Below are 25054 nucleotides of genomic sequence, written 5' to 3' on the forward strand. Positions count from 1 at the left end.
ACTCTTCAGAACATCAGTTTCTTCCTCAGTAGCTGCTTGCCTCTATGATATTGCACAGTAGATTCTTGCGAATGCTTTGTACTAGATGCTTAAGCTAATAGATTCCAGACCTTAAAGCAGAACATAGCAAACCTGATTTCCACAAATTTCTGTGATTAGTAACTGGCAGAACAGGCCGCCAGTCAAGAGGGAGGATAAACACGTCTGAGTAGGTGTTACTGAGCGACATTGTTCAGGCTGCTGGCTGAGCCAGTCATTCCATGCTCACTTTTCTGAAGCGTCCTCACAGCACTTGGAACCTGCATCCCAGTGTTCAAAGAAAGCCCACCACACCAAACCTAAGAAAAGACACACAGAGCTCAGTCAGAGTTCAAATCAAACTGTAATGCCAACGATTCTTACACTTCCATGTAAAGGGCAAAATGCCACCTATAAGTAATAAAACAAGTCCCAAACTGATAACCTTCATTCTTGAGCTGAGGGAAGCAAAGAAGCTGACTGCGGACTCTCTTAGAACCAGAGGCCAAAGGAAGTCTTTGTGGTAGCAGAAGCCACCAAACCTGTACCCAAGAGCAGGAACTCAGGGCTGCAGAAATTGAGTTTAGACTAAACTGGATGGATTTTAGCAAATTATATTGGCTGTCATTACTGATGCTAACTTTAATGACCAAGGAAAAGTACGTGGAGAATCAACTTCCTTATCCCAATTACTGGGTTTTTTTTCTTTCTTTCAGTATTGGGGATTGAACCCTGGGGCATCCTACTTCCGAGCTATACCCCTAACCCTATTTTTGATTCTTTATTTTGAAACAGGGTCTCACTAAGTTGGGAAGCCCTCACTAAGCTAAGTAGCTAAGGCTGGTCATGAACCTGCGATCCTCCTGTCTCAGCTTCCCAAGTACTGGCATTACAAGCATGGACCTCCACGCCTGGCTTTACTGCTTTCAGTGTTAATAATGAAATTTTGGGCTTAATTAGCTTAGTTCCAACAGCAGGTAATATGGTTCCCCTACAGGGGGATGCTGGTAGGAAATATAGATACATAAGCGAAAGCAAATTTATCACTGCAACTTTCTCTTTATTTGCTTAAAGAAGGTAGAGGTCAGGTTGCTGAGTAATTTTCTGGAAAATATTTAGCTTTAGGGAGAAGCGCAGCAAGCTTAAGTGTTAAAAGGAGCAACATTTGCTTAAAATAAAAATTTAATTCAAAATCACGTTTGGTGTGGAGAAACACAAATTTTTCTCATATAAATCAGCCTGCAATTGAGTAGACCTGAAATTATACACGTACCCATAGTCCCCAAAAAGACACCATCCACATATTCAACTAAATTAGAATGGATAAACTGTTAGCTGGACATGGCAGTGTATGCCTGTAAATCCCAGTATTTGGGAGACTGAGACAGGAGGATCACAGGCTTGAGGCCAGCCTCAGCAACCTAGCAAGACCCTATTTAAAAATAAAACATAGCCATGTGTGACACATGCTTGTAATCCCAGTACTTGGGAGGCTGAGACAGGAGGATTTCAGGTTCATAGCCAGTCTCAGCAACTTTTGACTCTCCCAACTTAGTGAGACACTTTCAACATAAAAAATAAAACAGGTCTGAGGGTATAGCTGAGAGGTAAACTGCCCTCGGGTTCCATCCCTGGTCGGGGTGTCTCTCTCTCTCTCTCTCTCTCTCTCTCTCTCTCTCTCTCTCTCTCTCTCTCTCTCCCTCCCTCCCTCCCTCCCTCTCTCTCTCTCTCTCTCTCTCTCTCTCTCTCTCTCTCACACACACACACACACACACACACACACACACACACACACACACACACGGGCTGGGGTGTAGAAAGCTCCCGAATTCAATCCCCAGGACCACAAAATTAATTAATTGTGATAAAGCCATATGAAAACCTATACAACTATGAGAACGAATGAACTACAACCGCAAAGAACATGGACAGATCTTATAAGAATAATGTTGAGCCAAAAGCGCATTACATGATTCCATTTATGTAAAGTTGAAAAGGAAATGAATGAATTTACGGTATTAAAACTCAAGTTAATGGCTACCCTTTAGAGAACACCTAGGGAACAGGCATGCAGGGCTTCTGAGGTTCTGGCAACCCATTTCTTGTAGCTAGGTACTAGCTACAAAAGAAGAATGCAGTTCTATGAAAATCCATTATACCATACACGCTTATGATTTATGTATCTTTAGTTTTCAACATTAGCTTAAATAAAACATATCAAGAATATACAGAAAATCACAAATTTGGAGGGGGTGGAGTGGGGAGAGGAAGATAAGTGTAAAGAAAAAATAAGATATTCTGCTTCCCAAATAATGTCGCATAGATTATTCTCTGTAAAGTGGCCAAACCAAGTAAGATATGAAATTGGTACTAACCATGAAACCAGGCAGTACTGGCTGAGTAAATTTTGTCTTAAAGGAATAGAGCAACTGTTTTGTGTTTGCATCATAGAAAGAAAGTTGACCTAAAAGATAAAGGAGGAAAGCTCAATATATTATACAAAAGTCATAATATCTAAAATTAAGTTAAATATATAATAATACAAAGATAACAACCTTATTTTGCTACTATTTTTGTTACAAACTATAAGGTTTGGACTTAGAATTCTTGCTTGAAAAAAATCAGTAAACATGTTTAAGGAAAAGCCCCAGTCCAATTTCCATCTCCTGGTTTTTAAGACCTCCACCTAGTCTCGACATAATCTGGTGCTGTTCTATTTATTCAACTACGAACTCTTTCTTTATTTTACCATTGTTTAACAAGATATCTCACCATCTCAGTAATAAACAAGACAATTTCTTCCTCTTCATTTTACTCTATCCAAATCCTAGAACCAGTTAAGGTTTACTGTTAAACTGTCTCTTAACTACTACAGCCACCCTCACACGTCAGTCTCTGAAATCACAGCATTTCATCCTGGTTTCAGCTTTGTTAATTTTCCAAATCCTCTCAGATTACAAGGAATTGAAAAAATTAAATTTCGAGAAACAGTAACAAAATATATAATCTGAAAAAGCAGGGCAAGAAAAGCAGTAATAATTTTTTGTTTGTTTGTGGCACTGGGGATGGAACCCTGGGGCCTTCTCCCTCCAGGCTACACCCCCAGACCTATTTTATATTTTGTTTGGAAACAGGGTCTCACTAAGTTTTCTGAACCTCACTAAGTAGCTGAGGCTGGCTTCAAACCTGGATGATCCTCCTGTCTCAGCCTTGCAAGTACTGGATTACAAGTATGTGTCACCATACCTGGCTAATGATAACAGTTTTTAACAAATAAGACTATTTGCGTGAATCTGAATTAATGACTATAATTCTGTTTATTAATGTGGGAAAATTTAAGAACTGGGTATGGTGGCACAGGTCTGTAATCCCAGTAATTGGGAGGCTGAGACAAGAGGACTGCAGGTCCAAGGACAGCCTTAGCAACTTAGCAAGATCCTGTTTCAAAATAAAAAGGACTAAGAATGTATTTGGAGGAAGAATGCCCCTGGGTTCAATCCCCAATACAAAAAAAAAAAAAAAATGTTGTTGTGAGGAGATAAAGTAAGTGCATCCTAAAAAAGCCTAACCAAGAGCTACCCAACAAACAGGCTGCCTTGCATGATGTTAACTTCACATTTAAAAAGTATACGAGAGCCGGGCGTGGTGGTGCACACTTGTAATCCAAGTACTTGGGAGACTGAGACAGGAGGATCATGCAGGTTCAAAGCCAGCCTCAGCTACTTAATAAGGCTCTCAGCAACTTAGTGAGACCCTGTTTCCAAATAATACATAAAATAGGTCTGGAAGTGTAGCTCAGAGGTAGAAAGCTCCTAGGTTCCATCTCCAGTAACAGGCACACACACGTGTGTATGTACACACACACACACACATACACACAGAGTACGAGTGACAATTCCCTGCAGAGATAGTGAAATAAGGGTTTTATACTGTGCAGCAGTTGGACTGGGTAATTTCTAAGGTCTACCACTCCAACTTGAAAAATCTGACACTACCATTCTTCATAGGTAGGTAATAAAACATAGGAAGGAATTAGTGTATGCAAAATTTTAGTGCTTCAGCCTAAAATTAGCAAAATCTTTCAGATTCAGTATATTATAAATTAGTGCTTTTATAAGGATCAGAAATCATATGCCTTTTTGCCAATTCTAGAACTGAAATTGTCTGTGATCAAAGCATAGTTGGCCAAAATGTCCTTAACACAATACTAATGGAAATTTGCTTAGATAAAAAGCAGTAAAATATAAACAACTATGATGAAATGACTTAAAATAAGTATACTCACCCCCATCAAAATCACAAAATACACCTATTTTCTCAGGAACAGTAACATCCAAAGCTTTGACTTTATTATTATGCTTTGCTGCAAATGTATTTTGTAGCCAGTTGTTGACATGGATACACCAACTAGTGTTTGTCTTTCCCAACTGGTCAAATTTTCCCAACGTTTTATATGCTACTCCCACACTGTAGGATTTACAATCTTTCTGGGCCTTGACCTCCCAATAATGTTGTCCACTTTCAATAGCAGTGTCTCCTACAAAAAAATAAAAAAAAAAAACTCAGCGCAATGATTCTTTTTTTTTTTTTTTTTTTTGGTGGTACTAGGGGTGGAACCCAGAGGCTTTCTACCTCCGGGCTATACTCCCAGACCTTTTTTATATTTTATTTGGAAACAGGGTCTCGCTAAGTTGCTGAGAGCCTCACTAAGTAGCTGAGGCTGGCTTTGAACCTGTGCGATCCTCCTGTCTCAGCCTCCCAAGCGCAGGGATTACAAGCGTGCGCCACCATGCCTGGCCAATAGATTCTTAATCTTTCTTATAAGTCACATAGATTTTTACCTATTACTAGCACCACAAATGGCACAAAAATTTTAATTCAGTTATTCTTTCTATGAAAATGATCATGTTGACACAGACACTAAATGCAATAGAATAGAGTTTTAAAGTATCACATGTCAATTTGAAAAAAACCCAAAGTAATTAGGCTTCAACAGAAAGTTATGCAAAGAATCCTTTAAAACACAGGAAGCCATTCTAGCTCTAAACGAACAGAGTCCTCCACAATGCCTTTAATCTGAGGCGAGAAGAATGATCAAGTTTTGTCCTACCCAGTACTGTGTATGATTCCCCAGTAAATCGGTCTCTGCTGCCTCTTATTGCTGGTGGCCTGGAGCCTACAGATGTCCGTTTGGGGGATGGAGTACCACTTCTAAATAAACAGGAACAAAAAGAAAAACAAGTATTTTATGTTGGAAATGTTTCATGTTTCATTAACTAAAATTACAGATCATGGAATTTTTGTTTTGTTTTGTTTTGAGGATTGAACCAGAGGCATTCTACCTCCAAACTACAACCCCAAGGCCCTTATAACTTTTTTGTTTTGAAAAAGGGTCTCACTAGGTTGCTGAGAGTCTCGCTAAGTTGCTGAGGCTGCTCTTGAACCTGCGATTCTCCCGTCTCAGCCTCTCAAGTACTGAGATTACAAGTGTGGGCAACCACACCCAGCAATTAAAAAAATTTTGAAAAGATTTCTAATTATGTTGCAAAGATTTCTAATTATTTTCTATTTATTGTTTATTTCTATTTATTGCTGAAAAGATTTCTAATTATTTAGTTTGAATTATTATTAAAGACAGATGTAAATCACAAATACTTGAATGTAAGAAGCCATCAATACAAAGCAGGTTGAAATGTCATGCAGACTGAGCAAGACTTACACAAAGAACACACAACTGAAATAAGCAATACTAAATGAGACAGGACTTACAAGAAGGAAAACATCAAAATAGATATTAGGTTTTAGCTTATATGTTTTACAATTAAGACTTTTTTTTTTTTTTTTGCGGTACTGGGGATGAAATCTAGGGGCATTCTATTTCCAAGCTACACCCCCATCCCTATTTTCCATTCTTTATCTTGAAACAGGGTCTCACTGAGTTGCAAAGGGCTTCACTAAGTAGCTGAGGTTGTCCATGAACTGCTATCCTCCTGTCCCAAATGCTGGGATTACAAGCGTGCACCACCACATCTGGCTAAAATAAAATTCTAATTATACCAAATCACTGCATTTAAAAAACAGTATTGTTTTGGTTAAGATTATGATAAAGTTATTTGGATGAAATAAAAATACTACATATATTCTGACTGTTAATTAGAAATAATTTCCAATATAGATAAATTAGTATTTTTCTTCCAAAGAAAAGATAAATTTAGTCAATTTTAATACGCTATCAAGTACTCTTGGAATTATAATCCCTGAATAAGACGAAGCAAGAATAAAAAGAAAGACATTGCAGTGACTCAGTGAGTGACTGCATTCTGCGCTGTTTAAATGATAGCTGCTGTCAGAACCCAGACTTACTAGACAGTTTCAAAGAACTGGTGAATTCAGGATACCTCACTATCTGCTTTCTAGTGAATGATAAGAAGTAGCACAATTATAACTCTACAAATATAGCATTTACATGATTTAGTTTAATTCTCTCTGATTTCAAAAGTCCTTTTTGTAAAGATGTTTCTTTAGTAACATACTTAAGTGATTATAAATTCTACTTAAACAAAATGAACACAGATGAACAAGGATAAATAGACTCAAATTTTTGTGAAACTTTTGCTTGGGTAGGCAGCTCGTGGTTTCTTCCAATTGGGGGGCAGACAAAAATTCATGGGGGGGAACTTCCAGGAAGATGGCGACTGAGAAAAGCGGGGCTTAAGAGCTCCGCTAACAACCAATCTCCATTACCACAAAATCAGCGCCTTTTATAGCCAGAAAACACCATCACCAGAGAAACAAAAAAATCACCAGGCTCCAGAGAGAAAGCGGACTGAGAACAGAGCCACAGACGCGGCAGCAGCGCTTTACTGCCGGCGGCAGGGGGGAGTTCACCGGACGGCTACAGCAAGCCTAGGTGAGCCGCTGCAGAACAGCCAGGCGGGATTTCTCGGCGCAGAGAGCATCTAAAGCTCCCAGTCACTGAGCTCAGCACACGCTGCAGGGATTCAGAGTGGAAATCAAAACCAAGAAGAAAAACACCAGCCCCACGGCCGAGGGTGTAGCAGCGGTGCCATATTGCCACCAGCGGCAGCAGCAGCGAATTCAGCGAAGCCAGTACAGCTACACCTGCATACTCAAGAACAGTGAGTCAAATTGCGGGCCACAGAGGAGAAATCCCAGTACTGTACTCCCTGGGACTTGACCCAGTGGAGGAGGGGCGGTGGCAGAGATATCACACCATAGGAGAACAGGCAACCTGGCACCCCCCACAGTCTAAAGCAGCCTCTATCGACTCTCTGGGTCGGAGACTCTGTGATACAACCCAGTAAAGGAGTAGTGGGGTCTGAGATACTACTGACTCGAGATCCAGAACACCTTAAGTGAAGTCATAGTGACCCAAGGGAAGAACCCAGAGAAGGCACAAACATCCAAAATCATGGGAAAGAGGAATAATACTGGAGCAATCAATGCCCACAACCCGACAACATCAGAACCCGATAAAACAGAAAATCAGAGATTTCTAGAAGATCAAATCAGGAAAATAACTGTAGAAATAATAGAGGTGCTTCGAAAAGAACTCAGAGAGAGCCAAAAGGAGATAAAGGATGCAATTAATGAAGTAAAGGCCTCAATTCAAAGCACAAACAACCGATCAGAACACATGGAGAACAGAATCTCGCTCTTAGAAGATGATCATTCCAAAAATGAACGCATAGTTTCTAATCTAGAAAAAAATATCCAACAGCAGGAATCTGATATTGAAGAAATATGGGCCCATTTTAAGAGAGCTAACCTAAGAATAATTGGAATAGAGGAGGGAAAAGAAAGTGAAACCAAAGGGATCAACAATCTCTTCAAGGAAGTAATAGCAGAAAATTTTCCAGACATAAAGCAAGAGGTTGATACACAGGTCCAGGAAACTTATAGAACTCCCTTTAGACAGGATCGGAGAAGAGGATCCCCACGCCACATAATTGTCAAAATGACCAATGTGGAAGCCAAGCAGAGAATCTTAAAGGCAACAAAAGCAAAGGGCCAAGTGACATTCAGAGGCAAACCAATTAGAATCACTCCAGACTTCCCAAACCAAGTTATGAGAGCCAGAAGGGCTTGGAGTAACATATTCCAAACTCTGAAAGAAAACAACTTCCAGCCAAAAATTTCCTACCCAGAAAAACTTTCTATCAAATTAGATGGAGAAATAAGAAGCTTCCATGACAAACAGAAACTGAAGGAATTTATGTCTTCAAAACCAGCACTAGAGAAAATACTCAAAGAGATTAACTACAAAGAAGAAATAGGTAACACACACCAGAACTAGAGAAACAAGATTTTCCATCCAACAGACAACTAAGATTGGTTATCTGTGAGATTCATTATTTATGTTAGTCTTTTACCTATCTCTAAAGGGTATTGTTTGCCTTTATTGTTGTTAATTTTTAGGATTTCTAGTTGGAATATTAATATACCTTCAGATATAGCATTTGTGAAATATTTTATCCCATTCTATTAGTAACTGTTAACTCTGTTTACATTGTCTTTGGATATACAATATTTTTTAGGGAGTTTGTATACTCTTCTGTTGCCTGTGCCATTGAAATCATAACCAAGAAATCACTGCCAATTTCAATGTTGTGAGGTTTTATGACCCAGATTTTCTCCTAAAAGTTTATAGTCTTAAGATTTATATTTAGGACTTTTATCTATTTTGAGTTAATATTTGTATATGGGATTAGGTAAGGGTCCAATTTTATTCTTTTCCATGTAATTATTATTTTTCAACAATATTTAGTTAAAAGATTATTTTTTCCACCACCAAATGTTCGTGGAAACCTTGTCAAAAATAACTTGACAATATAGGGAAGAATTTAGCTCTAGGCTTTTATTTAACTCCAATGGTTTATATATCTGCCTTTAGAATAGTACTACACTGTTTCAATTATTGTAGCTTTATATGGTTTGAAATCAGAAAATATATATCTTCTAGCTTTGTTCTTTTTCAAGATAGTTTTGGGTATCTAGAGTCCATATTCCATATTAGGATAGATTTTTTTCTGAAAAATAAATATATAAATATATGATAGTTTCACCTAAAAAATAGAAAAAAAATATTCTCTGGTAAGAAAGAAAGTAAAAAGAAATATTGAAATGTTATCTTTAAGTCATCAAAAGCTTGGTATCAGACAAATGAAACTGTTATGTGAGATTATCATTTTTAATTTTGGATAAATTGCTATAATACTAGATGTCAGCCACTAAGCCAAACATGGGAGGGAGGTGTGGGGAGAGAATGGGGTGAGGATCGGGTGGGGGCTGACTGGGCGATGTGTACATGTATGTCTACAAAAGTTTGTATCCCACTATGATGTATGAATACAGTGCACCAATAAAAAAAAAGGAAAAAAAAAGAGTATATAAAGCAAAGATAGAGGGGATTTAAAGAATAACAGAGAGGTAAAGTACAATAAGTATTATCAAGCATGTTCTTAAAAATGGAATTAGAGAATTAAAAGCATAATACTGAAAAAAAATTCATGGGGGAAAAATCCATAAGTACTGGATAGAAAAAAAATAGACAAAATGTTATTATCATTAAAATGAATGAAAATATTTTCTAACTTCTTCAAGTTTGGGTTGATCAGTTTTTCTAAGTTAATATTCATTATATAATATTCTTAAGAGTTATTAAGGAGTAAGACAGTAAAATTCTATTAACATTCAATTTTATGACAACTCAAAAAAGAACCCCAAGAACCCTACATTATTTCTATTCTTATACATAATTTGATCAAGAATACTCAAAACTAAGCCGGGCATGGTGGCGCATGCTTGTAATCCCACCATTTGGGAGGCTGAGACCGGAGGACCGTGGTTCGCGGACTGCCTCAGCTACTTAGTGAGGCCCTCTGCAACTCAGTGAGACCCTGTTTCAAAATAAAGAATAAAAAATTGGGCGAGGGGTATAGCTCGGAGGTCAAATGCCTCTGGGTTCCATCCCCAGACCCACACACACAAAAAAAAGAATACTCAAAACCAAGGAATGCATATTTTCAAAAATTTTATCTTTAAAAAAACCCACAAAAACAAAAACAATATATCCCAAAAATTTGTTTAAAAAAGGAAATGTAGCCTTTTTAAAATTATCCTGTAGGGGGTGCCACGTATCTTAAAACTGGTGGTTTTCAAACCAGGTCTCAAACTCAAGGGAGTCAAACATAGAATTCTGGGAAGAAATTTGCAGAAATAGAAGGGCTCCTTTTCTACTTTTTTTTTTTTTTTTTGGTGGTACTGGGGTTCCTGGAAGCCCTTCTACCTCCGGGCTACACTCCCAGACCTATTTTTACATTTTTATTTGGAAACAGGGTCTCCTAAGCCAGCGCGCGTAGCTGGCTTCGAACCTGCGGGATCCTCCTGTCTCTGCCTCCCAAGCGCGGGGATTACAATCCGTGCGCCACCACGCCCGGCTCTCCTTTTCTACTTTAACCAGCTATCCATTTCTTTTTAGATTATGCTTATAGAACTATTTCATTTGAATAAACCTTTTCTGTGCTTAGAAAAAAAATACATATATGTATATATCACCACTTTTTAGATGAAACATTACAAAAACAGGGAAAGGAATTGGGTAAAGGTAAAATTGTCCTAACATGGCTTATAAATTGGAACAAAAAGTTCCTACAATTCCTATTAAATATAAGAGTTTCATTTGATTTATAGTTACTCTTCAAGAAAAGTTCATTTGAACCTGGGTGCAGCTGTGCACACCTACAATCTCAGTACTTGGGAAGCTGAGGCAGGAGGATCTCAGGTTTGCAGCCAGCCTCAGAAACTTTGTGAGGTCCTATTTTAAAATAAAATATAAAATAAGGCTGAGGACATAGCTTGGAAGTAGATCATCCCTGGGCTCAATCCCTAGTACAACACAAAACAAAAAACAGAGGTTCATTTGAAACTGATTATTTAAAATAAGACTCAGCTGGGTGTGGTGGTACACGCTTGTAATCCCAGTATTTGGGAGGCTGAGACAGGAGTTTTGCAGGTTTGAGGACAGCCTCAGCAAGTAGTGAGACTCTCATTAACCTGGCAAGATCCTGTTTCAAATTAAAAATAAAATAGGGCTGGAGTACATGTAGCTCAGAGGTAGGATGCCCCTGGGTTCTATCTCCAGTGCCACAGATAGAATAATATAATATATAGACTGAAACTCTTCTCTAGAAAAAAAAAAGAATGGGCACTGAGGATAGCATACCAAAAATGCCTAATTCATATAAGTATTACTGCACAGTAATCTTTCTTCCAATTTAATTCAACTTCCAGTATTCATAATTATATAAAATAAACATAGTTTGCATTAATCTTAGGTACTGGTGTATATAGAAGGCTGGCGCTGTAACTAAAGAAGGAAGATGAAACGATAACCCAGGACATAGCCTCTCCATATCTAGCTTCACCTCCGTCCTCACTGCTGTCAGTAGGTAGTGTGTCCTTATGCTGAACAGTCATGACGGTGGTTGCTTTTCAGCTGAGAGATGGAGCGAAGAAAGAATCAACTGACAGGGAGTAAGAGAGTAGTGTAAATGTGCAATCAGAGGTAAGAAGGAATTAAGCGAACCAAGCCAGTGGTCCCCAAATCTTGATGTACATCAAGCTATATTCCCGGTCCACTTGGGAAATATTTAAAGGTGTGAACATGAGTCCTCACCATATATTCTGTTACTCAGCAGAAATAGGCACCACTGAGCTAAACAAATAAATACTTCTAACAAGGAGCAGGGATTAAAAGGTGGTGGTAAAAAGGCAGTTCTTACCCATCTACCATATTGTGCCCCAGGTGCATGGTTGCACTGGCAAGTGAGGCACCTGGCTGTGGAGTATGTGCAGGAAGAAAATGACTATTGCCAGGAACCACGGCTCATCTCTGTATTCTTAGAGTGCAAGTGGCACATAATACTTTGACTAAATGAATGTAGACTGAGTAAATGGAATATGTCATGCTATTAACTAAGGACCACCTATATTTTCCTGAAATACAGTTCTAAATTGGAGAAATACAGGGCGTTGGGATTTTGTAACAAATCACTGACTCTCAACTGAGAAGGTGCAACAGAATCAGAAGCAACCTTTTCAAAATCCACTGATAGTTCACCACCTCAATTGGTGGGCTCAAATGTCTGCTGGGGGAAAAACGCATTTGAAAAATATATTCCAAGTAATTCAGAGCAAAAAATAGCAATAGGAAGTCACAATGTGAAAAGGAAAATTTCACTTAGTCCTGCTTCCAAATATTTTAAGAGTTCATCTCATAATCAGAAAAATGTATAACTTACCCGTGGTAAAGGAACAAAGGAAAGCATGGAAAAAAGAAAAACAGACATAGCTATTGAGATTGGCAGTTCAGTTTCAGAGAAAAGTTAGAGGGCGACACTGTAATTGCTGCAGCCCAACCTTAGCTCCAAGTAAGCATTTGTAAGAAACAAAACAGCTACCATCTTATGTGAAGCATGATCTCCTTCCACCTGCTTCTCTTAGAGACGCCCTGGTCACTTTACTATCTGAATTAAAGCTCTTTGCTACCTGTAAACTAGATTATTTTGCCAGCTTCCCAAATGATCTCTCTGCTACCCAACATATATTGTTCACTATTTTAAGATAAACCTAGTTTTTATGCCCCTGCTTTAAAACCATGTACCTCCATATTATCTACAAATACGTAATCTGGAAATTCAAGATCTTGATTTGGTCCCGATCTACTTTCTCATTAGCCTTCTCACCACCCACAGGATGCACTATATAATGAAAAGTACCAACATGTTCTTTAAACTCATCTGCCCCATCTTTCCTCTCCTTGCTCTCCCTCTCATTACAAATATAAATACCGCACATTCTCCCAGTTTCTCATGAAGCAGCCTACATACTACTCCCTTGATGAAGGTCTTCCACATCCTACCAGGAGAAGTAACTCTTCTAAGGAGTATAGCCCAGGCCCAAATTCATTGCATGATCTTTCACGCCCAACCACAGGCAAGTACAAGGCTTTCCTTGCCAGCCTGGGGGCACTAGAGCACAGGGTCTGGCAGGCTGCCTCGCTGACAGCAGACTTGGGGTATGGCTAGTGCACCCCACTTTCCAGAGGGAGTTAACAACTGCATCCATCCCCAAACGTGGCTACCTGTACTCCTCGCCTAGTCCTCTCCAGAGGCTCCCTTCTGGGAGAGGCCATATGCTGAGATACTTTTCAGGTGCCTCTTTGGAGACCTCCCTGAAGACTCTCTTCTCCACTGTTGTTGCCATTTTTAACCCTTCTCCTATCCACCATTTTGGTTCTCAGGCCCATTAACCAGAAGAAACCTTTTGTTTGTAGCATCCTGGCAGGGGGACGATCCTCTGCCTACCATCTGTGTTGATTCCATTTGGTTGCAGGAAGTGGAACATTGAGGGAGCCAGTGCCCGCTCCTTACCTCATCACCATAAGTCTGCACAGGCTCCCAACTGATCTCAACACTAGGCAGCTCTTCCTCTGAGTTCCTATTCCCACTTACCACTGCACACATCTACCTTGCATAATAACAGTGATGCAATAATGTAATACACATATCAGCTATGGAGTCAGAGCACACTTCCTGAAACATCCTGCAGACATTTTTTGTGGTACTGGGGATGGAACCCAGGGGCCTTCTACCTTTGTACCACACCCCCTAACCTATTTTTTAATTTTTTATCTGGGAACAAGGTCTCAGAAATTACTGAGAGCCTCACTAAGTTGCTGAGGCTAACTTCAAACCTGTGATCCTCCTGTCTCAGCCTCCCAAGTCCTGAGATTACAAGCTTGGGCCATCAATGCCCAGCTCCAGCAGACATTTAACAGATATTTATGAAAAGAACAAATAAACATACATGGTTCGAGTAGTTTTCATCCAAAATTCTGAATGAGTGCTCCAACACTGAAAACTTTTGAGCACTGACATGATGCCACAAGTAGAAAATTCTACCCCTTACTTCAAGTATGAGTCACAAGTGAACTAAAAAATACTGTATAAAATTACCCTCTAGCTATGTGTATATACTGTATATAAAACATATATGAATTCTGTATTTAGATTTGGATTCCAACCCAAATAGCTAATTATGTATTTGCAAATATTTGAAAAAAGCCGGACATGGTGGTGCACACTTGTAATCCCTGTGCTTAGAAGGCTGAGACAGGAGGATCGCACAGATCAAAGCCAGCCTGAGCTACTTAGTGAGGCTCTCAACAACTTAGTGAGATCCTGTTTCCAAATAAAATATAAAATAGGTCTGGGAGTATAGCCCGGAGGTAGAAAGTCCCTGGGTTCCACCTCCACTACCACAAAAAAAAAAAAAACTTCTGAAACCCAAAATATCCTGGGTTGATCCCAAGCATTTCATTTTGTTTTGTTTTGTTTTGTTTTGTTTTGTTTTGTTTTAGTGGTACTGGGGTTCCTGGAAGCCCTTCTACCTTTGGGCTACACTCTCAGAACTATTTTTACATTTTTATTTGGAAACTGGGTCTCCTAAGCCAGCGCGCGCGGCTGCCTTCAAGCCTGCGCCACCACGCCCAGCATCCCAAGCATTTCAAATAAGGGATCCTAACCTGTATAACATTCTAGAAGTGATCTACATATAAAACATCCTTAAAGGTAAGAAGAGAGAAAGAAATAATATAAATTGCCATGCTAAATACAAGAGTCTTAATTTCCAAGAAGCCAGACGTGTGGTGCATGTTTGTAATCCCAGAATTTGGGAGGCTGAGACAAGAGGATAGTGGTCGGGGCCAGCCTCAGCTACTTAGTGAGGCCCCTTGCAACCCAGTGAGACCCAGGTTCAAAATAAATAATAATAATAATAATAATAATAATAATAATAATAATAATAATAATAAATGGCTGGGGGTGTAGCTCAGAGGTAGAATGCCCCTGGGTTCCATCCCCAGTACTGGGGGGAAAAAACCATAAATAAAAATTTCCAAGAAACCAAATGAAAGTTTACAGATAATTAAATCCAGTAGCATTTTACAATTTATAGCATACTATGAAATCTTTTTGTGTGTGTGTGTGTGTGTGTGGTGCTGGGGATTAAACTCCCTCTGAGCTACTCCCTAAGCCCAACTTTTTATTCTTTATTTTGAAACAGGGTCTCACTGAGTTGCAGAGGGCCTCACTAAGTAGCTGAGGCTGGCTATGAACCTGGGATCCTTCCATCTCAGCCTCCCAAGTACTGGGATTACAAGTGTGTGCCACCATGCCCGGCTATGTAATCATTATTAACAATAATGAGAAAATAAACTGAAAAGAAGAGAGCTCCAAGAGGACTTTGAAAAGAGAACATATTCTGGTTTCTGATAATAATGTGTGGTATTTTCAAACAAGCACAATACTACTTGTAAAATGTGAAATTACTCATATTTCTGGCACTATCCTAATAATTTATGCAATGGCCTTCATTTTTAATCTTGATGCTCTGGAAATTATGATTATTATAAAGTATACAATACTTCAAATCCTTCCTCTAGTCAAGTACAAATAAAGGCAAAGCTATAATGTTAGATATACTGAATTCAGTACAATAGAAAGCTGCCACGGATAAGTAAAAGCAGGAAAACAATCAGATGAGAAAAAATAATTCAAGAAAGACTTGAAAGCAGAGCTTCTTTGTTATCATATACACTATATCAAATAATAAGCGGCACACTATAATGCTTAAATTCAAAACATAAGTTACCAATACAGACAGTCTACACAGAGCAGTATTTTAGCTTATGAAAACTGCTGCAATGGCTTCTGCTTGCTAGTTAAAAGAATTAAAGTTATTCAGCCAAGCTAGATATACTAAGTCCTAGAACTAGACAGACACAGATCATCACCTTGTGTGTTTCCTCAGTGAAGTAACATGGAAACTGTCAGACAAAAATAGGCAACTGTTAAGAGACTACTTTAAACTTAACTCCGTATACTAAAACTAGATCAAAAGCCTGCTGAAGTTTCTTTTTAAAATTCAATATTGTAACTGTACAAAGATATTTCATTTGAACAAAAATTTTCTTTGCTAAAAAAAAGGCATCCACACTTTGACAGTATTTAGATAAAATATGACAATAACAAAAGGTCCTTGAGCCTCCTCTTGGATTTATTGAGTTACTCATCATGGGCAAGACTCTGGGGTTATAAACGCTGCAAGTCTTCATTTAGTGCAGACTTTCTAGTAAGACAGGTGATCCACAAGCCTAATATTCAGAAATTATCCCAGGAACAATTTCTCTATACATAGTGTAAATTGCTGTATGTATGAAACTTTAAAGAAATGGAATATTGAAATAAAAATGTATGAGATTAGAAAAGAAATTAAGAAAAAAGTAAAGAAAATGTTAATGGAAAATTCACATTTGAAATGATATACTCTTTACTTTGAAATTACTAATATATAATACATCATATTTGGTATATAGAATAAAAATATATATTATTGTCAAATAAAAACCAATGCACAGGCATTGCCCATATAATAAATTTAATGAGCTGGCTTACCTGCCCTTGTTTTCTTTTCCTTTAATTTTACTTTCTTGACCTTTTCCTCCAGTAGGATCCCACTCTACACAGGTATCTTCAACTTTCAGGTTCACATGAGATGATGAGTTATCCAAGCTGAAATTAAGTGCTGTCCAAGACAATATTTTTATAAATAGTCTCCATATTATGAAGTATACTTTTCATATCTCATTGTTTTCCTACTTAATTGATTCAACACTATACACAGAAAATAAAGTTCATATTCCTAATCCTATAATTTAGAATTCTCAATGATTAGGCTGTAATTTTTGATTCCTACTTTAATTCCCATTCTTCTCTACACATCCTATATGCTAACAACCAAGTAAAACGTATTTGCATAGCCACTAGTATTTCTGCTATTTCTTAGACTGGAATTTCCCTCACACACAGTAACCCCAGTTTCCTATTATTAAAATATCAATTAGCTATTGATTGCTTTGATTAAATAGAAAGGAAGAATTGGTTGAATTAAGGAGGGAAAAGAGAGATAATATATCAAATCACAGTGAAAAGAGAGATAATATATCAAATCACAGTGAAATATATCAAATCACAGTGAAAAATGTGGCATTCACATTTTCTCTGGCACTCTAATACTTAATAATTTCATACTTAAAACTCATTAGTATCAAATTAAGATGAGCATGAAAACTGCAAGCCACGATGACAGGACAGGACTCACCTAGCTGATACCTGACTGTATGGCAAAGAGCAGATGGGGAATGGGCCACTTACATGAAAGCAAAATCATGAAACAAAGCCAGATTTCTCGGATTATTTGGTATTTTGAGGAACCATCTATATGTCACAAGATTTAGTCAGAACTGCTAATTTAGGAATCTTATAACCAGGTTTTAGCCTCCCTCCTTGAGAACTCAGGGTAAATCATTAAGATATATTGATTCACAGCTGTAAACTGCAGACCTTTCTACTTTAAAATGCAATTCCCAGAATCTCTATCTTACAAGGTATCATCTACCACGCAGTTAGCAACTAATATGCTTCTGTTCTCTTCCACATGTTCAAATTTCTGATAATTATTCATTGAAGGAATATTCCCATATACTATCTCATTTCACATAAGGACATTACTTAATTTAGCTAAGGCTTCAGTGTGTCTGTGAAGTACGCATCATCAAACAACAAAATAAGCACACAGAGAGCCTAATGTTTACCTAGTGAATCAAGAAATCTTTTATTCTCTACTGTTCAGCAAAGAGCACTTCAAGTTCAACTATGCATCAGAGCCATTGTTCATTGTTTTTATTTATAAAACAACATTCTCAATACAAATCTACTGACCACACAGCTTCTAGTAAATGTCATACTACACAAGAAAGTTAAATAACTTGCAAAATCTGCATCTAAACAGAAATAAACTTAGAAAAACAAAGATGAGATTTTTCACTAAAGATGGAGAGACAATCCCTTAATAGGTAGGTTATTAAAGAGGCAGGATTAGCACTGAGACCTTGTATATCCAAAATAAAGCACTTGAGGCAAACAGTTCATCTCTATATTTAAGCTCTTAGGCAGTGACTATGAGGATATCTACATTCTGTGTGTGTGTGTGTGTATGGAGAACTGCGGATTGAACCCAGGGTCATTCTATCTCTGAGCTACTATGTTAGCCCTATTTTAATTTGAAACAAGTTCTTGCTAAGTGCTGAGGCAGGCCTCAAATCTGCAATTCTCCTGTCTCTATCTCCCAAGCACTGGAATTACAGGTGTGTGCCACCATATCTGACTAAGCGTCTACATTTTTGAGAGAAAGAAAAGTTGGCTTTGATTCTGAGATGCCATCAATTCTTAATTACTTGTTAAAATCCTAAGGCTAAAGAAAGGAAAGAACCCTAAATCTGTTTCTTCATGTTTCTTATGATAGAGAGAATGGCCACCAGCAATCTGGAGTTGAGGACAGCAAGAAAAACAAACCGCTTGTGGCTAGACTTATCAAATACCATGGCGTCCAAACAGGGAGGCACAGGTTTCAATCTGAGAGGTTTTTCATCTTTGACTTCTTCCTTGCTGTCTCTAGATGGATGCTATCTCTCACTTCCTAGACCTCAGTTAAGTCACAGAGCCTCTTGGAAATCATGGGATAACACTATAGTTTTTAATTTTGTTTATTTTTTTATTGTTTTACATTTTGAAACAGGGTTTTACTAAGTTGCAGAGGACCTCCCTAAATTGCTGAGGCTGGCCACAGCTTGCCATCTTCCTGCCTCAGCCTCCCAAGTACTAGGATTACAAGCGTGCATCACTGCACCCAGCTGCTAAAAACAATAAAAGATGTCCTCAAAAGTGAGGTTTTGGTCGGGTGTGGTGGTATATGCTTGTAATCTCAGCATTTGGGAGGCTGAGATAGGAGGATCATGATTTGCAGACAGCCTCAGCTACTTAGGCCCTTTGCAACTCAGAGATCCTGTTTCAAAATAGAGAATAAAAGCCGAGTGTGGTGGCACACACTTGTAATCCCAGCATTTGGGAGGCTGAGACAGGATTGCACAGGTTGGAAGCCAGCCTCAGCTACTTAGTGAGACCCTTTGCAACTCAGTGAGACTTTGTTTCAAAATAAAGAACAAAAAATAGGGCTGGGGGTGTCGCTCAGAGATAGAATGACCCTGAGTTCCATCCTCAAAAAGAGAGAGAGAATAAAAAAATAGGACTGGGGGTATCAGGGTGTCACTCGGAGGTACACCCCTGGGTTCTATCCCCAGTACCGTTAAAAAAAAAAAAAGTGAGGTTCTGTCTCTTGGATAGCCCTGTAGTATAGCTAGAAGCTAGTTTCCATATTTTAAAAGTCTGTGAAAACTTTAAATGTTTAATTTGTTTAATATGTATTAGTAGCTGCTTTTCTGATATGGTAAAATTATATCATAGCCCTAGTATTCCAGGTTGAAGATTTTGTGATTTATTAATAGTATCATTTCTCTTTATACAGAAGTAAAAGTGTATGTTAAAAATTCTAGCCATAGCAATTTATAGTACTCATCACTTTTGACAATTTTCATGCCAGAAGAAATGATGGTATATACACTAAAGGGACAGAAATAAACAATGTTCATTATTTTTCATACCAACAATTTTAATATATATATATTGCAGGTCTGGGGATGGAACCCACGGGCATTTGACTTCTGAGCCGCACCCCCTGCCCTATTTTTTTTATTTTGAAACAGGGTCTCATTAAGTTACAAAAGGCCTAAGTAGCTGAGGCTGTCCATGAACCAAGATCCTCTGGTGTCAGCCTCCCGAATGCTGGGATTACAAGCGTGAGCCACCACACCTGGCTAGAATATAATATTTTGATGGGCCTCAAATATTTAATCTCCATCTCTTTCTTTTACCTTCACTCTTTGTCTATATACTTATTTTTATTGGTTGTAGCAAGATAAATAAATTAGTAAGAAATCTGGACTTTTCCTATGGAGCTCTTGTTCTCATCAGTAGCCATGCCAATGCTATGGAATAACCAGAGAAAATCTGTGATTCATAAGCATTTAAGAGATGAAATTTATTCTGGTATTCCCTGAAGATCAGATTCACCATTCAATGGGCCTCGGAGTTTTGTTTCAGACTAATAGCACTCCACGGAGTTTACTCAACACAGAATCATCTTAGTCTCTCGTAGATCTCAGGGCTGAGGGTTTGGCTAGTAAGATCCAGACACTGCTAAAAGAAGCAGTTAAACCCCAGCACCGGCAAGCTATTTGCCTTTTTTTTTTTTTTTTTTTCAGTACTGAGGATAGAACCGAGGCCCAGTCCAATTTTTTATTCTTTATTTTTTTTTTTTTTGAAAGAGTCTCAATGAATTGCAAAGAACCTCACTAAGTAGCTGAAGCTGTCCTTGAACCGGGATCCTCTGATCTCAGCCTACCATGCCTGGCCCAGCTTGCTTTCTTAATCTTAGGGAATTTGTATAGAAACTAATTCACCACAGTTTGGTCACCAACTATAAAGGGTAAACGAAAGAAAAGAAATACAAAATATATGATCTACCAAAGGGTAAGTAACTGTAGTGCAATTTTACCTGAAAAGGCTAATAACAGTTCAGCAGAAAATATTCTCTGCCTATAACAACTTTGAAATGGTAAGAAATCTCTATAAAAGCTGGAGGCACCACCTATAATCCCAATATGGAAAAGCTGAGACAGGAAGACTGCAGGTTTGCAGCTAGTATGCAGTAACTTAGTGAGACCCTGTTTCAAAATGAAAAATTTCATAGAGGAGCTGAGGGTGTGGCTCAGAGGTTGAATGCCCTGTACTGAATCCCCAGTACCACACAGGGTTAAAAAAAAATAATACCTTCTCAGTTTGATAAATCAAAGTAATTACACTTCTTGGCTAAGTTATCTATAGTTCTCAAGTAAAATTTTTCTATTTCAAACAAATTATGAAGTTAGATTTTTCTAGACCTTCATTATGCAAACATATTTTTCTGAGTTTATCTCCTCAGTAATTTATGGGCTTTGGGGACTGGAGTACAGTGCTTGCCTAGCATGTATGACACTCTGCGTTTGATTTCCAGCACTGCAAAGAAGAAATAAACAATAACATATGGGCCTCATCTTTTGTTTTATTCTGATTTACTTTTATATCATCCTATTCAAATGCTATATAAACTAGAGACCACTGGAATGCTCCAAGTCCCAAATATCTACAATGATGTGTAACATCTGATTCTGAAAGTAAACCTAGTCAATTATCATCTCTTAAAATGATCTTAATGACTAAATAATTGGAAACCATTACTTGAGTCCTATTTCCCTGCCTTATAATCCCTACTATTAGGAAAGCCAGAAGTAAGGTGTGTGAGGAGGTGAGGACAGAATTCCATCACATGTGAAATGCTTCCAGTCACAAATTCTTGAGTAACTTCAGATATTCAGGTTTTTTTCTATACTATATAAATACCTACTGATCTTACCTTTGGTCTCTAGAGTCACTGGATCAGAATATTCTCCAGCCACAGCCTTGTTACAAGCTCGCACTCTGAAATTCATATATTTTGAATCAAATTTTAAGCCTGAAAAAAATAAAATGATTTTTAAACACAAAATGTAAAGGTCTCTCTCCCCAAAAGTATGAGTATAAATCCTCAAATATATTTCCCTTGGAAGTCTATTTGGAGGATATATAAATTCCTCCAAATTTAAGAGGGTAATAATACTTGAAGTAACTCAGATCACAATTAGCCCATTATTTTATTCAAAAGACACAAATTATACAATTACTAATATTTTTTATTTGTCCAGTTTTTTAACTCAGTGATAAAAAGGTATCCTTTCATACTTCATCAAAATCAGTATGTAGCTAAGTGTGGTGGTACACACCTGTAATCCAAATACTTGGGAAGCTGAGGATTGCAGGTTTGTGACCAGCCTCAGCAACTTAGTGAGGTCCTCAGAAACTTAATGAGACCCTGGTTAAAAATAAAATAAAATAAAATAAAATAAAATAAAATAAAATAAAACAAAATAGGTTTGGGAGTATAGCTCAGGGGTAGAACGCCCCTGGGTTCAATTCTCAGTAACACACACACATACACACACACCCCAGTATATCATTCAAAGAGAAATGTCATAATTTAAGTAGTAAAACATTTGATTTCTGAAAAACAGAAATTCTCAGAAACTTTTATAAATGCTCTCTTTTTTGTGTGTGTGGAACTGGTGACTGAACCTAGGGAATTCTACCTCCGAGCTACACCCCCCAGCACTATTTTTTATTCTTTATTTTGAAACAGCATCTCACTAAATTGTGGAGGATCTCACTAAGTAGCTGAGTCTGGCTGCTAACCTGCGATCCTCCTGTCTCAGCCTCTCAAGTACTGAGATTACAAGCGTGCATCACCACGCCTGACTACACACTCTTGGGGAAGGGATAAACGAGCGACGTTTGCATGTATACCTCTACCATCTTGTACCCCTTAAGATGTTCAATGTACCAATAAAAATTTTTTAATGAAAAATAAATTTAAGCCGGGAATGGTGGTACACACTTGTAATCCTACTACTTGGGAGGCTGAGACAGGAGGATCATAGGCTTGCAGCCAGCCTCAGCTACTTAGTGAGGCCTCTACAACTTAGTGAGACCCTGTTTCAAAATAAAGAAAAAAATAGGGCTGGGGGTATAGCTCGAAGGTAGAATACCCCTGGGTTCAATCCCTAGTGCTGCCAAAATAAAATACAAGTTTAGTGTTATTAAACAGAGATCAATAACACAAACTGTGAAGATAAGTCTAGATTAACATCTTAGTCCAAAAATACTAGGTACAGAACCTTCAACAACTTGAATAACCCTCAGTTTTCTATCTGTAAAACAAATGATAAAATCAACTGCAAAACTATTAAAAAGATTAAACAAAGGGACTGAGGATGTGGTTGAGTATTTGCCTAATATGCACAAGGTCCTGAGTTCAATCCACAGCATAATAAAAAGAAAGAAAATTAAGACTAACTGAAAATGTAGTGTACGGTTCAAATGAAGTACACTATGTAAAATGCACTTAAGCCTAGCTCTTGACATAGTCAGTACTCAATAATGGTAGCTCCTAATGTTACTGCTATTCACAAGTGTTGAATATCTCAGGCAACATTTGGCCATTTCAAACAGCCAAAGTCCCCACTATGTTGAGTTATCTTTCTAAAAGACTTTAAAAGACCAACATGAAAATAAAACGTGTGTGTGTGTGTGTGTGTGTGTGTGTGTGTGTGTGTTGTACTGGGCATTGAACCATGGGTAGTTCTGCCTCTGAGCTACACATTCAGCTCCGTTTTATTAATTTATTTTAAACAGAGTCTCACTAAGTTGTTGAGTTTGGCTGCAAACCTGTGATCCTCCTGTTTCAGCTTCCCAAGTACTGGAATTACAGGTGTACATCCCCACATCCAACTAACATAAAAATGCCTAATACCAAGTAACAATTCTACTTAAAGTATTAACATTAAGATAATCCTAAAGCAGTAAAAGCAACAATATTTATAGTATCTGTAAAATGTGGAATAATGAGTACATCTAAAATATTAAAACTTTTACTTGGTTCAAAACCAAGGTAAAAATTGTGTCACTCTGAAATACTGCTTCCAGAACATACTTTCATATTTGTTTTTCATACATTTTGGGTTGCTTGTTTTGGGTACTGGGGATTGAACTCAGGGGAAGTCTACCTCTGAACTATTACCTAAGCTTTTTTTTTTTTTAATTTTGAAACAGTCTGTTGAGGATCTCACTAAGTTGTTGAGGCTGGCTACAAACCTGAGATCCTCCTGTCTCATCCTCACACATACTGGGATTATAGTCATGTGCCACCAAGCCCAGTAGCATACATTCTGTTATCAGGCTACAAAGGTCACTAAGTAATTAAAATAAAGGTTTTCTTTTTATTTTAAGAGAAATTCACTTCCATAATGAGTATCTAAAAAAGCCAGTTGGGCTAAAAAGCTTAATAATTTTATCCTTTAAAGTAACAAAATATTTTTCATATTTACAGTTATTTTCTAAGAATGATATTCCTGAAATGTTGTCATTTTACCTGATAATGTATATTCGAAACCCTTGATATTATCAATCATCTCCCAACATCGTTCATCTTTTACACGTGGAAGTCCATCAAAATTTGTTTTCCTATAGTCCAGTATGAAATGGTCAATCTTATTATCTTCTTCTGGCATTCTCCAAGCTACTGTTACAGAGTTGTCAGCCACCAAACACTCTCCTGGGTCTATCTCTGGAGCTCTGGGAACTGCAACGAAGAAACAAAGGCGGAGGGGAAGAGTCCCTCATTTAGTATAGCACTAATCAAGAATTTATAGTCATCATTCAAACTTTGTTTTTTTATTCTTCCTTTGAACTATTCAAGAGTGAATGAAACCAGGCATGGTGATTCCAGTACTTGGGAGGCTGAGAAAGGATTTTACAAGTTTGAGGCCAACGTCAGCAACTTAACGTACCCATCCAAAAGAAAAAATAGGCTGAGTGTGCTAACACATGCCTTTAATCCCAGTACCTAGAAGGCTAAGATAAGGAGGATTACAACTTTAAATAGCTTCAGCAATTTAACTAGGCTCTGAACAACTCAGAAAGATCCTGTTTCCTCTTGCTAGGGGGTAAAATGGCCCTGGGTTCAATCCTCAGTAACATACACGCACACAGAAATTTTAAGGATAATCAAGTATGACTTATTTTTGAATATGTTTTCAGTCTCTTGTTTTAAACAGCTGTGGAATATAAATCAAATCAGTACTGACAAAGAGAATAAATTATTTCAAACATAGTGATTAAAATAACTCAAGATTATGCTTTTACTAATATATATATATATATATATATATATATATATATATATATATATATATATTTTATGGTGGTACTGGGGATTAAACCCAGAAGGCTTCTATTTCTGAGTAACACACCCAGTCCTGATTTTTTAAATTTTGGAACAGGTTGTTGCTAAATTACCGGGTGATGGC

General features: G+C 37.8%; 1 protein-coding gene across 1 annotated transcript in view; it reads right to left on the reverse strand.

Annotated features, from left to right (window-relative positions):
* Positions 1–215: 215 nt before the first annotated feature.
* LOC308272556 (FSD1-like protein) overlaps positions 216–25054 on the reverse strand; it is a gene marked incomplete at both ends in the record, with an annotated part of 32458 nt that continues 7619 nt past the window's right edge. Inside the window, 7 exons of the mRNA XM_080709427.1 lie at positions 216–338; positions 2394–2482; positions 4304–4555; positions 5129–5229; positions 16557–16686; positions 21511–21609; positions 24118–24327. Of these exons, the coding sequence (XP_080565553.1) occupies positions 216–338; positions 2394–2482; positions 4304–4555; positions 5129–5229; positions 16557–16686; positions 21511–21609; positions 24118–24327 (1004 nt within the window). The remainder of the gene's footprint in view (positions 339–2393; positions 2483–4303; positions 4556–5128; positions 5230–16556; positions 16687–21510; positions 21610–24117; positions 24328–25054) is intronic.

Source organism: Muscardinus avellanarius, assembly GCF_963383645.1.
Source record: "Muscardinus avellanarius genome assembly, chromosome: 13".
NCBI lineage: Eukaryota > Metazoa > Chordata > Mammalia > Rodentia > Gliridae > Muscardinus > Muscardinus avellanarius.